Below are 15,851 nucleotides of genomic sequence, written 5' to 3' on the forward strand. Positions count from 1 at the left end.
GAATGCTTATGCAAGAGGAGTACTGCAGGGGTTTATAGCGGAGTCTGTCCTGTTTGACACCTTTATGTACAGTCTGAAGGAGGCAACAAAGTCAACTTTGGGGGAGACACCAGGGGGACCAGTCAACATGGTCATGGGCCAGGCTGCCTTTGAGGGACCTAGCCAGGCTGGAGGAACAGGCCAGCAGAAACCTTGCAAAATTCAACAAGGACAAATGTAAAGTCCTGCACCTGGGCAGGAAGAAATTCTCGCGACAGTACGGGTTGGGAACTGACTCGTCAGACCACATCTATAATACTGCATCCAGTTTTGGGACCCCCCAATACACGATAAACTGGAATGATGCATGGGAGCAAGTTTAGCAGAGGGCCACCAAGATGGTCAGGGGCAGGGGCACTTGCCCTGTGAGGAAAGGCTGAGGGTAATCCTGTTTCCCCTTTAGTAAAGTTTGGCACTGAAAGTAACATTAAAATGTGTCATTTGGGTTTGTTACAGACTAATAGGCTTTTTTTCTCTATTATACCAAAGGTTGAGGTGAACAGCTAGCTAAAATACGTTGAAGCTTATATATGAATCTGAGATACTAGTAACAGAATACCTAGCTGCCTCCCATAAGGTCTAGTCTGCACTATTAGTAGCTACATACTTTTATGGGTCTTTTAAGGTCAGTAGCCAAACTGAAGGGTTTAAGTTATATAATAACAGTAAATTCAATAACTCCATAAATTGACAGGGTATGTTAAACATTTAACAGCAAAGGAAGTCATATAAATAAATGAAGAGACTAAAAAGCAAATAGAAGAAAAGCCTAACTTCATGACATCAGGCAGTTACTAGGTAGAAAACACTGGTTTGTAGAAGGCTGAATTGATACAGTCAGTAATGAGGTACAAGCACTGAAAGATTTGAACATCCAAAAGATCAAAAAGAATGTTTCTTTTCAGTCTGTTTTCTTCAAAGTCTAAGGAATATAGCACAAAAAAAAGCTGTGTTAATAAAATGAGTTTCAAAGGCAGAATCTTCCACGTTGGAGCTGTACGTGGCATGCAGCAAATCTGCTGAACTTCAGGAATACAAATTGATAATGCAGTGCTCAGTTAATGTACTTGGAGCTCCTTTTCTGCTGATAAAATAAGTGTGCCGGCGACGGTCCCTTTTATGTGCATGCGTGAACTTTGAACCAGCCAGCGGTGCCGTCGCAGCTCCTCGGCACGCATGTGAGTAACTGCTCGGGCACATGCTGATCTTCTCCAGCAGGTTCGCATCCTGCACCAAGATTCATCCTGAAGTGACTTTACTCCTAGCAGTGCCCACGTTAGCTAGTCTAAAGCTAGGAGCTGCGAGGATAAGAGTTTCAGTGACTCTGTTTAGATGTACCTTTTGTTCGATTAAAAATGAGATAATGTGTAATTAACACAGAATTCAGAAATTAACCTAAGCTATTCTTGGGAGCTAAGGCACATAGCTGTTTAATTATTCCATGGAAGCCTGGATGCATTCATATCCAGTCTCCTGGGCAAGAACTTGTAGATAAAAAGTGACATTTTTCGGTATTTCCTAGTGGTCTCTATTTCCCCAGCAAAACACTAGTCACTTTAGTGGGAATTGTGAGATCAACAAGGAGCTGGTTTAAGCTTCTGTCTCCCCAAACTTTCTGTAATACAAACCAAGTACCCAGCACAAATAACACAGGAGTAAGAACAGAGAACAAGACAAAAGGATAACATGATTTGATGAAAAAAATTTAAAGTTTTAATAATAATTATTTTTCAGTAAGTATTTCTGCTTTCCTTAAATCTAGTATTTCTAAATACATGGAAAATAGGATTTTTTAGTTTGTTTGGAATCTTTTAACAGAAACTCTAAGCTTTCTCTTGAAAAGGCCCATGTAGAGTACTCTGACCAGCTTCAGCTATTGCCCACTAAACTGTTGAGAACCGAGTTCTTTATCAAGGAAACCATCTCTGGCACTGCCTACATTAACCTAACTGTGTGCAAATTCACAACATATAAGGTATTTTTCCCCCTAATTTCTTTTTAATTGCTTTTTTTTTCATTTTTACTTGAATTAATAGCTAACAAGCCCTTTATGAACTCTTCTTTGATAGTTAAAACTCAGTAATTCAGTTGGTACTTTTTCACTGTATTAATGCAAATCTTGATTAGACATTACACAGTTCTGCATGTCGGAGGAATCAAGTACACCTAATGTTAAAAATATCCCTACTGTTGGCAATACTTCACTTGGTAACAATGCTGGGAGAAAATATTATTGAATTGATAGTAATATTTAGTAATCTACGTTCTGCACAATTAAGGATGTATCGTGTCACAATAAGCTGCACAGAAGGAATAAGATGCATTTATCACATGTGAATGTTACTCTGACATTTGTTTCCACTGTGCAAGAAGAAATTATGCATAATGTCATTTTATTCATGAGAATAAATTGCACACGAATGGTTTCTGATTACAGACAGAACATAAACAGTCATGATTGTGTGAAATTTGCTGGTATGATAATGGCAGTTGGAGAACATGAGTTTAATTGAAATTGAGCTTACATGGCTTGGCTTGGAGTTGGTACCTTCCTTAAGTTTTCCAGGTCTTCCATGATACGAAGAGTGAATTTGTTTTTTGCTATGGAGGTGGGGTTGTCCCTCCTGCCTTTGTTGTTATTTTCACTAAGACAGTGAACAATTCAACTTGCAATTTTTTTATCTAATTTATTTTCTCGCTCAGCTTTTGATTTGTACACTAGCATCGAGAAGTACATGTTAGTAATTGCATTTTCCAGCTCAGGCAGTGACTTTTGAAACATGGTTAAGTGGAGGAACCTGTTGAGGTAGTATAAAGGATTTTACCATAGCGTACACCTGTTGATTTTTTTGTTGTTATTTGGAGCTCCCAGATAGTATGCAGGTAGGTGACCTAGCAGAATTCACACAGGTATGTGGATAGTAGGTTAAATACTGATTTTCAGTGAGCAATGTTATCCTCTCTTTCCTTATGGTAACCTGTAACAGAAGGTTGCAGGAGCAGCAGCGCAACTCCTGTACCTGTTTCATGAATCAGCTGTGCAATGTGGACGTGCACTAACAAAAGCATTCAAACCAGACATCTCCAGCCCTCTGCTCCTGAGGGAGCAGCACAGCATGCCATGAGCAGCATCCGCTCCCTGGTAATCTGTGTGCTGTGCCTTAGGGTATTGCAGGCAAAGGTTTTTGTGTAAGCTATGCAGTGAGGAACACTGGTTTAGACTTACAGATAAATATTTGCAAAGACTATATCTGTTAAAGAAACTGGAAGAGTGTGCAACTGCATTGGACTGTGGAGCTGCACGGTATTTTGGAACTTTTTACCCAGCTCTTTTGATACCCTCTGTAGTAGGTAATCAACTTGAAAAAGCAAAACTGAATTTAAACAGGGAGAAAGAAAGAGAAGAGAGAAAGCAAGAGATAAAACAAACACAGGCTGTTGAGTGGAAAGATACACTATTTTTTTGCCAAGTCTCATATATAGGTTAGAAAAGGGTTCTTGACCTGTGCCTGGGTGTTAACAAGGCAGGTGAACCAAACTCATGCTGAGTTCCACAGCTTCCACATCCTTCTTGACAGCATTTTCAATAACAGCAGGCATTATATTTTCTTTTTCTCTCTCATTCCATATTCTTTTGTACTATACAAATATTTTGATTGCAGCTGATTCAAGAAATATGCTCTCATCTTTCTTTCCAGCCTGTCAGTAGGGTAGTGACACAATGCTGGCTGTTGTTCTGAAACCTTGAGAGGTTTTTATGACTCTCTTTAACACAGTTACTACTCCATAAACTCCAGAAAAAATAATCTTTGGGTTTGGTAATATGCTTTTTCATCTTGGCACATTGAGATCCAAAATGTACTCCTTCTTCCATCCCCAGAGAAGGTTAAGTGGCACCATCAAAAAATCGTTCTGAAACACAACAGCTTTCAGAAGGCAGAATAAGAGCATCTGGACCATTAGCATAAGGAGGCTGTGATGAGAAGGCACTACCATTGATTATTGAAGTGACCTGCTTGAATTCATACTAGTTTTTCCTTTCTTTTTTTTCCTTCTTTCTTTCCTTCTTTTTTTCCTTCTTTCTTTCTTTCTTTGAAAATACAAGGGCTTTTGTTACCATTGGTTACTTACAGAAATGCAGCTCCTTCTGCATTTAAAAGCTTACCCAGGTGCATACTGAGCAAAGTGTCTTAGTATCAGCTGTACCTTTTTGATCTTTTTTTGTGGATGACTGCTGCAGTGTTAGCTAGATGCTGCTTCTCTGGTAGGGGATAAAGCATGAAATCTGAAAACTGGAGCATATATATGTCCTATACAGATTATCCAGCACCTTTCCATCCACTCATCGTAACAGCATTGCCAAATGCTGCACAATTACTGATTTTTAAATGGTGATTTTACAAATGTTCCTGAACGGGCCCTCCACTGGATGATAGGAGATCTGTGGGAAAACAATGTTAGATATTGAAGACTGAAAATAAAGGATGGAATTTTTAAATTTTTTTACTTCTATACACAGAGATCCTCCTGGAGTGAATAGAATTCAAAGACATGGATGGTAGAAGCGTTGAGCTCATGAAAATGAAGACTTCATATATAGCATAGTAACCGTAAAACCATTGGTTGCAGAAATTACACATGAACTAGCATGCTAGTGCTATCAAATGAATATCAGAGATTACTATAATTATAGCTGCCTTTCCAATTCAAATCATGGTGGCCAACAGTAATCTCCTTCACAAGTGTTTTATAACAATTCTTTTTTATAAATGTTTACTATTCACTCTCATCCCTAATGATCATCACTGGGCACAGTGAAATGAAAAAGAGAAACTGTAATGCCCTCACCACTAATCTGGCAAATGCTTAGCTTCCTAATTTTATGGAGCACTAAAGTACTTCTGTCCTGTAATCTTTCATTTCAGTAGTGAAAAATGGAATAGATGCCACTATTTAATGTAATGAAAAATAATCACAGTGAAAGCAAATGTAGCAGAAGATCCTCCTAACAGAAGCTCTGTAGTAAACTACACTCCACTAACCTTATCTGCCATACTTTGGGAGGGTGCAGAGGGCTTAGGGTTTGTGCTCTAGCAATTCCATTTTACTGGTCAACACAGAATTTTAATTAAACATAACTTACAGGCTGCATCTCAAATGGAAAAATGAAATTAGAGCATAGCCTTACAAGGAGTTTATATCTATTATGGTACACGAAGGTAATTTTTTATTTCCTTTCTTCTGAACCCATGACTATTTTATGATGTTAAATAATCAGTGGTTCAATCCACGCATTATAAAAATGGGTTCTCCATGATATGTCCAATTCATTAAATTTTTACAGACTTTTACACTAGAAGATGGGATTTGCCATTTGCCTTCTCAGTAGTTGTGCCAGTTTGTAAATACAGTTATGCATCATTACATCATTACTTTAGGAAAAAATAGGCCGATAGGTTAATAGTAAGTCCTCAAATTATTTCAGATTTCCATAAATATGTAAAATAAAATATGTCTTCTGCATCTATACACTTTAAAGTGTATATATTTACAGAAGGATAGCTACTTTTAAATTTGGGCAAAACATCTACTTTCTTTTTTTAATTTCATAGTTGAAAAAAACTCCATCTACTAATACACTTTGGGAAAGGGATCTATGCACACATCTGTGTGTGTGTGTGTGCGTGTGTATGTGTGTGCACGTGTGTTTGTGTGTATTTTTAAGTACATACAGATTTTACCAGTACCTGCCTCACCTTTCTCTAAGGGAGTGTAATTTTAGAGGGCCAGATATGAAAGCAACATTAAGTTAATTAGGGGAAGAAAGCCTTGCAAGGTTACATAAAAATAAAATGTACCTATAGTATTTAAACTAATACTTTATATTTATTCTGTGTCACAGGGTTAGGTAAAAGCATCATTTTTTCATAGCAAATAATTGCCTTATTTATCATGCATGCATTGGGAATGAAACTCACTGCAGGGGCAGTACAGGATTTGTGCATCAGCTGCTTTCTTTTTTAATATTTATGGCTTACATTCCACAGTCTTGTCTCAGGATATACAGGACTTTGGGAGAATCATTGTAGGGTCGGTCTCCTACGGAATTTACTGAAGTTCTGGGCAGGTCTGGAAAGAGCAACACCAGGGCTTTCTAATGCTTGGTGACTTGATGATGAGCCAGTGACATACCCTTGCAACAAAGGAGGCCAACAGCCTCCTGGGCTGTAGCTGGCAGATCAAGGGAGATGATCCTTCCCCTCTGCTCAGCGCTGGTGAGACACAGCTGGAGTGCTGGGTCCAGTTCTGGGCTCCCCAGCGCAAGAGAGACGTGGACATAGAGGAGACAGTCCAGTGAAAGGCCACTGAGGTGATGAGGGGACTGGAGCATCCCTCCTATAAGGAAAGGCTGAGAGAGCTGGGACTGTTTGGCCTGGAGAAGAGAAGGCTCGGGGGGATTTTATCAATCTAAATAAATACCTGAAGGAAGGCGCAAGTAAGATGGAACCAGCCTCTCTTCAATGGTGCCCAGTGATGGGACAGGTGGTAAAGGGTACAAACTGAAATACAGGAAATTCTACTTAAATAAAAGAAGAAACTTCTTCACTATGTGAGTGATCAAACACTTGAAGAATTGCCCAGAGAGGTTGTGGAGTCTCCACCCTTGGAGATACTCAAAAGCCAATTGGAGATGGTCCTAAGCAACCTGTTCTAGGTGACCCTGCTTTGAGCAGAAGGGTTAGGCTAGACAATCTCCAGAGGTCCTTTCAAACCTCAACCGTTCTTTGATTTTGTGACCTGCTTAAATACCTTATGCTGCATGTATTCCTATGAAGTGACAATAACAAAATAGCCCTGACAAAAGCAGTTCAGAGTGAGGACTTGTGAAGATTTCAAAGCTAACAATATTCTAAGAATAATAGGAAAAAATGAATATCGACATTAAGGAAGTCCTTGAGCTTTTTGTTGCAAATTTGTGGAGTTCTGCGTCGGCCAGTCTTTGGCGGAGGGTTGTATCCATTGCAGTATTGGAAAGGGCTGAGCAGGAACATCCTTTCAGGGCAATGTGTCATGAAGACTACAGCAGTCTAAGGAGGTTCACTCAAGAAAGGATATCACAGATCTGTTTAAAGGAGAAGTAACAAGCAGAGGTGAAGCAGTTTCTTAACATTGTTGTTTAACTCTTTAATCTCCCTATTGCCAGCCAGGCTTTACTTTCCTATTTGCCTTTTACAGCACACCAATAATTGTCTAGTCACATTGTCACTGAAAAAAAGAAGCTCAAATCATCCAGGAGTACTTCTTTATGACCAGTTTAATGACTCTGTGTTCAGTATGAGCTACATCAGTTCTTCTCTGTCTAGTTTGGTACTCATTTTGTCTCCAAAAAGTTACTTCAAAAGTGCAGATGAGTTTGAAAAGGAAAAAAAATCTGAGACAAGGAATTCCAGAATCAGATTTCCTTGTAGAATGTCAGTACCACTCCCTGTATATTGTGCCATAGTCTTCAAGTGCACAGAAATCAATACCTGTGCGTGGTGGGGATGCCCATCCTTTTGTGAGTTTCCTCCATCAAAGTCATCACATCTGGCACTGAGGTTTTTATTCTGTTCATGTCAACTGAGATACTTGTCACATCCATCTGATGCCTTTTAAACACAAGATGAAGTTCTGTTGGCAGTACAATCATTTCTTAAGTGTTCAGTGTGAGTGATAGTAAAATATGTATTTATGGATGTACGTGGATATATATATGAGAGTTTGCTTGTACATGAACACAGATTGATTTTTATGATCATTAAATTAACATATTTAACATTTTAATTGTTAATACCTGAATGGTTTAGGTATTAACAATTAAATGTCTTCTCTGTTTCTACAAAATGTAATTATTTTTAAGGCCAGAAGTTGCTATAATATCTTATTTTGGTTTGTACTTCCATGTACTACTATATACTCTGATGTCTCTGATATATAACTAAGCTTTGGAACAGGATGCCTTTGGAGGCTGTGGAATTGCTATCACAGTAAGACAAATAGTACAAACTTCTCAGAAACATTTAGGTATATTTACTGTACTTACATGGCAGAAGGCAAACGCTTTTTGGTCCTTCAAGGCCAACTTTTCCAGGATTCCTAGCAAAGAAAAAAGCTCAAAAAGCCAAGTACTTTTTTTTGTGTGTACCTATTTGGGAAAACAGAATGCCCTCACTTCCTCCGGCAGTGATGTCATACAAGATGTGCTACAGCTGATGGCTAGCACAGCTGTTGGAACAATAAAGTAGTTCAACTAAAATGTGTTGTTCTAGAGACTGAGATACGTGTTTGCATGCCAATTTTCAGCTTACTACTAGTTGTGGCTGCCATGGTATGTGTTCAGGATTTGACATTTGCTTTGGTCACTGTATCTAATTTAACTATCAAGTTATTTCCCTCAATGCCCAGCAAAGATCCACAATTTTGTTACTAGAAATCTTAGCATTCTATACTGCATTTACTGAGATAACTCTTTGTTTTTCAGAGCTTCCATATGGCTGGGAGAAAATTGATGATCCCATATATGGCACTTATTATGTTGAGTAAGTTCCCATGTTCAATATTAAGTTGCTGATTACTTGACATGTTGAACTGAAGGTATACCAGGAATTCTCAGTCATCAATACAGCTACTGTGTCCAAATATATTCAGTGTGTCTTAAATCAGTGACTCAGGCATTCAGTCATTGTCTTTCCTCAGGGTCTGATTTCATGGTACCATTCCAGATGATACTTGTACAAAGATCATGTTCATTAAAGAAATATTATATTTTCTATGTAAGGGTTGGATATATAGTGAGGTAAAGATCTTGTTAATCGATAAATAGAGCAAAGCATAATCATTTTAGCTCAGTTAAGGTCCTATTCTGGGTAGTCCTTCCTTGCTGCTGATCAGATGTTTACACTGTACCAGAAGGTGGGTTATTTATACGCTGCATATAAAATTTTAGGGATGTTGTGGGGGTTTTTTGTACTTAAAAGTGCAGCTGAAAATAAGAGAATATAAGTTTCTATTTTCACAGCGCAATCCTTGCTTCCATTTTTTTCAGATTTTATTTTAGTTATGAAACAAGAAAAAAAGTTTATTACTCCTCTATGCAAAGGGCAACAGAAAGCTTTTGTTTGAAGTACTAGGTAGAACCTGTTCTGGCCAGTTCCTACATAAAATAAGTAAATCAGAGAGATTATTTTCTCTGCTTTTTAGCTTAACGCAGTGAATGAGACTTATGCAAAGTGAATCTAGATTCAAAGTCGTGATACCTGTTCAGAGGGGTCAGTTGTCACTCTGCTGTCTGCACGAAGTATATGGCAGAGGAGGGAGAAAGCCACTCCCCGTCACTGTGCAGATAGTGCTTTGAAAGACTGAGAAAGATCTACCCATTAGTTCCTTTTATTAAAGAAGAGATCTTTAGAGAAGATGACCCTGGCCTAAAAATCTCAATTTCAAATCCTGGCACTCAAGCAGTAAATTTATTCTAGTTGTTTCATCCAAAGTAGTAAATTTTATTTTGTGTGTCACATCATTCCCTTCGTCTCTTGAATCCATACCAATGCTTTGGCTGCAGGATCACTCTGGACGGATACTGGGGCTGCAGCTTTTCCAGACAGCAGGATATGCTACTATTAACATGCACAGGGTAGAGCTGGCCAGAGAGCTCAAAAAAAGACCTGATTTCTGGAGGGTTAGAAGATTAAGATTCCCTTTTCTTTACTGCTATAACAGCAGCAGCTTGTGGATGCCCATGCACCTTCCCTAGCCCTCCTACGAAGCAAACAAACAAATGAAAACAGCGTTTGGCCACTGCCCTGCTGACTCCTTCTGCCCCGTTCTCCAAATGCAGGGGCACCTGCTCTGCTGCTTTGTTCCAGCCTTGCTCCCTGCCTGCAGGTGGAAGAACCAGCAGCCCCATCTGCTTTGCTGCCTAGCCCAAATCAGCTTAGTCCAGATTCAAGCAAAAAGATAAGTAAGTTTGTGAAGTCCCTGCATAATGCCATTAAATTACCCTCTCTCTTTATGCCTGAGTTCTTTTACGATGTCCCCAGGTAGCTAAGGGCTAGAGTTCTCGTATCTCTTTGTACTTAACCCCCCCTGAAGATATCTGCACGTGCAATTATGCAGCTGCTGGGTGTGAGTAAGTCTTCTGCCCCAGTGGTTTTTAGTGTATTTTGGTGAGTAACAGGTGTTGTGCAATTTCTGTGCGCTGATCTCTTACTGAGACCCCGCTTGGTAGTTAGCGCAGCCCAAGGCATTCTGGCACCAGTGAGGCTCACACTTCGCTGCAGAGTCAGAAGAGGAACAAGTATTTATCTCCACTTCATGTCCATCCACACAGGTAAACAGATGCAAGGTACTAGGCCCAGATGTTACTATGCAATTACATACTTTAAGGCTGTTTGTTAGTGCCATATTTATTAATCCTACCACAGATAAGATTTGTGGAAAGGTATATCAAACCTATTCCAGGCTCAGAGGTTGGAATAGATGTTCACAGGATGGCATTAAAACTGCAGCCATGCTAAGTTCATAAGGAGTTTTATAGTCAGTAAAATGTAGCTGTACTTTAATTTGCTGTCTGAGCTCAATAAGTTTGAAACAAAGATTGCTTTCCATTTTTCATGCTAAAAAGTGGCAGTCGCACCTTTTTTATTACCAATATTCAACAGATGAGTTCATTTTTAATGAGATAAAATCAGATTACAATAAACTCTCTTAATTATGTCATAGAAGTGGGTAAATCAAGAAGGGTTAGGTTATGAACTTTCACACATTCAAGTCCAGTCCAACTTTACACGCAGGCCTTTAAAACTGTCAGTGAAAGAAGGGCTTTTACTCTGCTCACTGAAATATTTGTATCCCATGGGAAGTTTGTAAGGATAAGCAATGAGGCAGACAGACTCAGGTTCACTGTACAAGGACCAGCCATGCTCAGCTCCAGTATTCTGAGACCAGAGGAAAAGCTAAAAAAGAAACAAAGAAAAACCTCAAAGGTCTTGCTAGTAAAGTTAATAAAGACTAATCACAACATATTTGCAAATGCTGTTAAAAAATAAGGTCTCCAGTATAACTTCCTGTCGTAATCATGCATGAATGTAGGTGTAAGACGTTATTAAAATTTTCATTTGCCTTGTTATGCATGTCCAGGCTTCATTTGTAAGGAGTAGACATTTGACATAAATGAGAAGTGTTTGCTATACGTGGGTTAACTTTCATGCAATTTTCTCTTAATTTATAAACTAAAAACTAGCAGCACTTAGCTGTGCAGGGCTATGGAGAGAATGCGGTTATTAGAGTGTGCTGGGTCTTTCAGCATTCTAATTGCCAAAAGATTATTTCCCCCTTTAAGGATGATTAACTACAACACAGAGCTCAATTTCCAGACATGGTCTCCTTAATAGAACAGCTAAATTAGCCATACAGGTATTTATTCTGGAAAAATATACCACCTTGACTTACAATTTCTTGCAACACTCTGTTGCTACTCAAATAGAAAAACTTATTTCAGGTCTTTCTGTCATTATAAAGTATTAGTAACTGAAGAATATGAATGTAAAGAGGAGTTAGGCACTAACAAGTTATGCATCAGAATGTCTATCTGTTAGACATCCTGATTCTCAGAATTACTTTGGTGGGTTATAGCCAACAATTTCAAAAGTTAAAGTCACAAACTACCAAAACCCCCCATACATTAAAGTAGCTAAGAAAAGGAGATAGGTTAAACTCCTTCTGCTGATGCACATGTTTAGACGTGTTACCATTTTGACAGGGCTAGTATCTCGGCCACCAACTAAAATCTGCATACTAGGCATTACTGCCCATAAATCTAAGAATGTGTTTCAGTTGTCTTGAACACATCTAGCATGAAACTCTATCACAAAAACAACTTAGCCTGGCCACCCTCACTGATGAGATGGCAGAATGGTGCCTATGTCTTATAGGCTGGCCGCTGGCGGCAGTACCTACTCATAGCACAAGAGACAGTGTTTCAACTTCACAGCTAAATGCAGCCCAAAACCAAATCCTACCTCAGAGGGTTGTCCCTAGTTAGCATACGGCAAGCTAACAGAGGACAGCAGCACCGACTACCCCTTCTTCTCTACAGAGGGAAATTCAGGGTTCTGAGAAATAGAAAGCAAACAAAAGGCAGCATGAGTCTTTTGTACAGCCACAATGGCACTAAGAGAAATTAGTTGGATTCTCGTCTTTGGATTGGGCTTTTATATTTAATATGCATTGTATAAAATAAAGGAAGAAAAGCGAAGATAGAAATGCTCGCTGAATTAGATACTATGAGCAATGAGCAATACATTTTGGATCACATCCAAAATCTATTTTTAACCACAAAACCACTTATTTGTAACCATTTCTAAAACTCTCATTTGGTTTGCCTTATTAACGCCTAGGTTAGAAATACCTATTTTGTATGCAGCTGAAGTAGCTAGATGAAAGGCTAGAATGTCCTTTCAAGGGAACTACTTAGCTTAATAACTTCTTTCTCAGGTAAACTCATCAGTAGCAATTTTTCTGATTTAGCCATGAAGCTGTACAGCGCTTAAAATTGCATAAAAGGGAGGTGTTTCATGTCTAATCAGTCTAGGAGTGTAAATCCAGTGTTACTGACTGATAAAAATGACTGATTATAATTTTCTTTTCTTTGACTCCTCTTGGACACAATATTTAATGCAGTTGTTTGAATTTGTTGGAATTCTCACGTGCTTTTGAGACTGTACACTACCATAAAACAGTCAAAATGTGGGAATAAATTGGAGCTAAGAATTATTAAGGTTGCACCAACAACTTGAGGTGCTTCAAGTACCTCTGCTAGTCTTTCTGTCTGAACTGCTAGGACAAAAAGGTCATTTTCAAGATAGCCATTACTGAAGACATTTCTTTGTAAATGGACTAAACCACAACATAAAATCTACCTAGAAACTGTAGAGAGGCAGTGGATAACAGAGTCTAGCTGTGATGTCAGTACCAGAGGAACTGATGTTCCTTGAGCCATGGACACATCCTATATTAGCTAAAATCCCATTATTTTTTATATCACAGAACCACATATAAGTTGTAACTTAGGTCTGCAAGGGGCTTCCTGTGGCACTGAGATGTGCCCTGCAATTATAGCATGACATCAACCATACATAGTTCAAGGTCTGAAATGCAGATCTGTAGTGAGTGTGATCTTAGATATCCATTACATCTGTGTGATATGGCACAAAAGCTATGGGGAACCCATGCTCTTCTGGAAGAGCAGCTGGAGACCAGGGCAGGATACTTTAGAGCCTCTAAAATAAGACATGATCTCTATGTTGAAGCAATTAACTCAACCCACTGTGTAGCAACCCTGTTTTTAACCTTATCAAATGCTAACATAAAACAAGCTAGATATTTTACCCCATATCTGCTCTTGGAAGCTGTTTCATAATTTCACACTTCTGCTTGTAAGAAGCCTACAGATTTCAAGTCTGAAATCCTGACATCTTCAATACATTCTAGTATTTACTTCCAAATGTATTCATAGAATGCAATTATATATCAGAATTAATTCTGCTTGGATAAAAAGCTAAAACTTCTCTGGTCTTCTATCAGAGAAGACTCTCTCTTTCACTGGTCTTCCTGTAAAACCTTTTCTATGGATTCATTTTATTTGGTCATGGGTGATCAGAACTTTATGTAGTATTTCATGTGATGTTTCATCTCTGCCTTGTGTAATGGCAAAAGTAGTATTTCCTTTAAAATATTGAAATGCATCACATGATAGGTGGTAGCATGAAAATTACCTTTTTCATGCTTATGTCAGTAGTTCATAATTACCCTATTTAATGCAAGTAAGTCTTGTCTTTCTCCATTTTTAACTGGTGAAGTTTGTCTCCCTTCCATCATGCGTTTCTAGGTTTGCAATAGACTAAGGTTCTGAAGACCCTGACAGTTACAGCACGGTCTAACTAGAAAGCAAAAGTCTAGGAAAGGAAAGTCTACAATCTTAAACAGCCTGTCTGAAGAAGGAAAGAAACAAAAGGGACTTTATCTGTCTGCAGCATAGATTAAAAATTACAATAAAACTATTAATCAAAATTTTAGAGTACAAGAATAAGTTGGCAGCCACTTGAATAAGTTATAGCCATGTTAACAAAGTAACAACTCCAGGATTTATCACATTTACTTCCTTTCATTAAATCAAATATTCTTTTACGTGACTGGAAATCTTTTCATTGGATTAACTCTGGCTACTAAATCCTGATTTTCCAAGTATATTGCACTCCCATAGGACTTGCTGCCTTTCTTCTACCTCACTTCTTAATGGCAACTCCACTTACTTTCTTTGAAGCAGTGGTAGGATCTGAATCCCAAGGGACCTGAAAAGTGCTTAATGTGGCATAAAAGGTCATTTCAATATAAATTGAAAGCATTCAACCCTTTTTAGGATCTCAGAGTTTCAAAAGTTCCCAGGTCACCTCTCCAGGTACTTAAAGCCCATGATTGGGATTGGATTTTCAGAAGAACTCAGTACATAGTAGCTCAGTGAGAACAAATAAGGAGTGACATGTTTGAATACCTGCCCTTCTGTACATATGTATTTATTTCCCCAGAGCAATGTCTGCAGCACAAGCCCCTTTTCTCGGTTGTGATCCTGTTGTGATCCTATCTTGCAGAGTTGTTCAGTGCAGCCTACTAAATTGTTTTGCCTTCTTCAGAAAACATGTGAAACATATCACAGGACAGGATTGTAGGATTACTCATTGATTGATAAAATATATGCTTTAAATTAAAGAATTAAAATCAAGGATATGATGAAAGTATGTAGTTAAGCTAGTTCTAGACACAGTACAGAAAATTAGTGGTGTAATGACAGAGGTGTACTTAACTGACCTGTTATAGGAAATGTAAAACATCGAGAAAAAAAGTGTAGATTAACTTTTCTTATATTTCATATATTTATCTATGTAGTTCTAATCTACCATCTGATAGTTTCTGCAACATCCGATTTTTCTGTACAGCTGAGGAGATATATGCCATAGAATTAAAAAGAAATCATCTTCAGTTTATTTCCTATGTTAGATTTATTTCTAAGCTGAGACCATAAAAGCACTCTGTGCTCTAGGCTTTACCTTTTCTGTAAGTGATTAATTTCTTTCACTTACAGCTAATCAATGATAATGCACAAAACTGGTTCAGATCCTTTGAATCATGCGCAGAACAATGCTTGTGCTAAAGACATGAAAAACTGTCATTGTAGCATGCTTCAGCAGTACTGCTATGTAATATGTAGTCCCATAGATCAAAACCATTTGTCTGTAGCAGAGTTCAGCATATTGAAATGATAGGACACTTCTCAGTGCTGTTCATTATGCAGCGCGCTAGATTGTGCATTTCTCATCCCCAACAAAATTGTGTGGAGTATAAGGGACATGCTCAGGCCCATTGGGGATTCATAATGGTTTCGCTCTCTAACCACACACACCTAAGTCACATTCAGCATCCTACTGTGAAAATGATCATTCTCCCCAACTGAACCCAGTTTTTAATCAAAACCAAATTTTTTCCAGCCACATAAATAGAAGAACACAATTTGAAAACCCTGTCCTAGAAGCAAAAAGGAAGCTACAGCAGCATAACATGCCCAACGCAGAACTTGGAACAAAGCCTATGCAGGCCCAAGGTTTCCGAGGTACAGTACCGTGTCAGCTATCTTAGTTAAGATGAAAGATCCTGCTCTCCTGTTTATGTGACAATGATTTCATCATAGTCTGATTGAAACAGTAGTGTTGCCAATTCTC

The 15,851-nt window shown here is 38.5% G+C and overlaps 1 protein-coding gene across 6 annotated transcripts in view; it reads left to right on the top strand.

The window, feature by feature from the left end:
- Nucleotides 1-15,851, top strand: part of MAGI2 (membrane associated guanylate kinase, WW and PDZ domain containing 2) — a 760,905-nt gene that overhangs the window by 591,627 nt on the left and 153,427 nt on the right. For all 6 annotated transcript variants that reach the window (XM_069801726.1, XM_069801727.1, XM_069801731.1 and 3 more), the window contains 2 exons: nucleotides 8,561-8,618; nucleotides 15,621-15,742. In XM_069801726.1, coding sequence (XP_069657827.1) covers nucleotides 8,561-8,618; nucleotides 15,621-15,742 — 180 coding nt within the window. The remainder of the gene's footprint in view (nucleotides 1-8,560; nucleotides 8,619-15,620; nucleotides 15,743-15,851) is intronic.

The sequence above is a fragment of the Haliaeetus albicilla genome, chromosome 14 (assembly GCF_947461875.1).
Source record: "Haliaeetus albicilla chromosome 14, bHalAlb1.1, whole genome shotgun sequence".
Taxonomy (NCBI): domain Eukaryota; kingdom Metazoa; phylum Chordata; class Aves; order Accipitriformes; family Accipitridae; genus Haliaeetus; species Haliaeetus albicilla.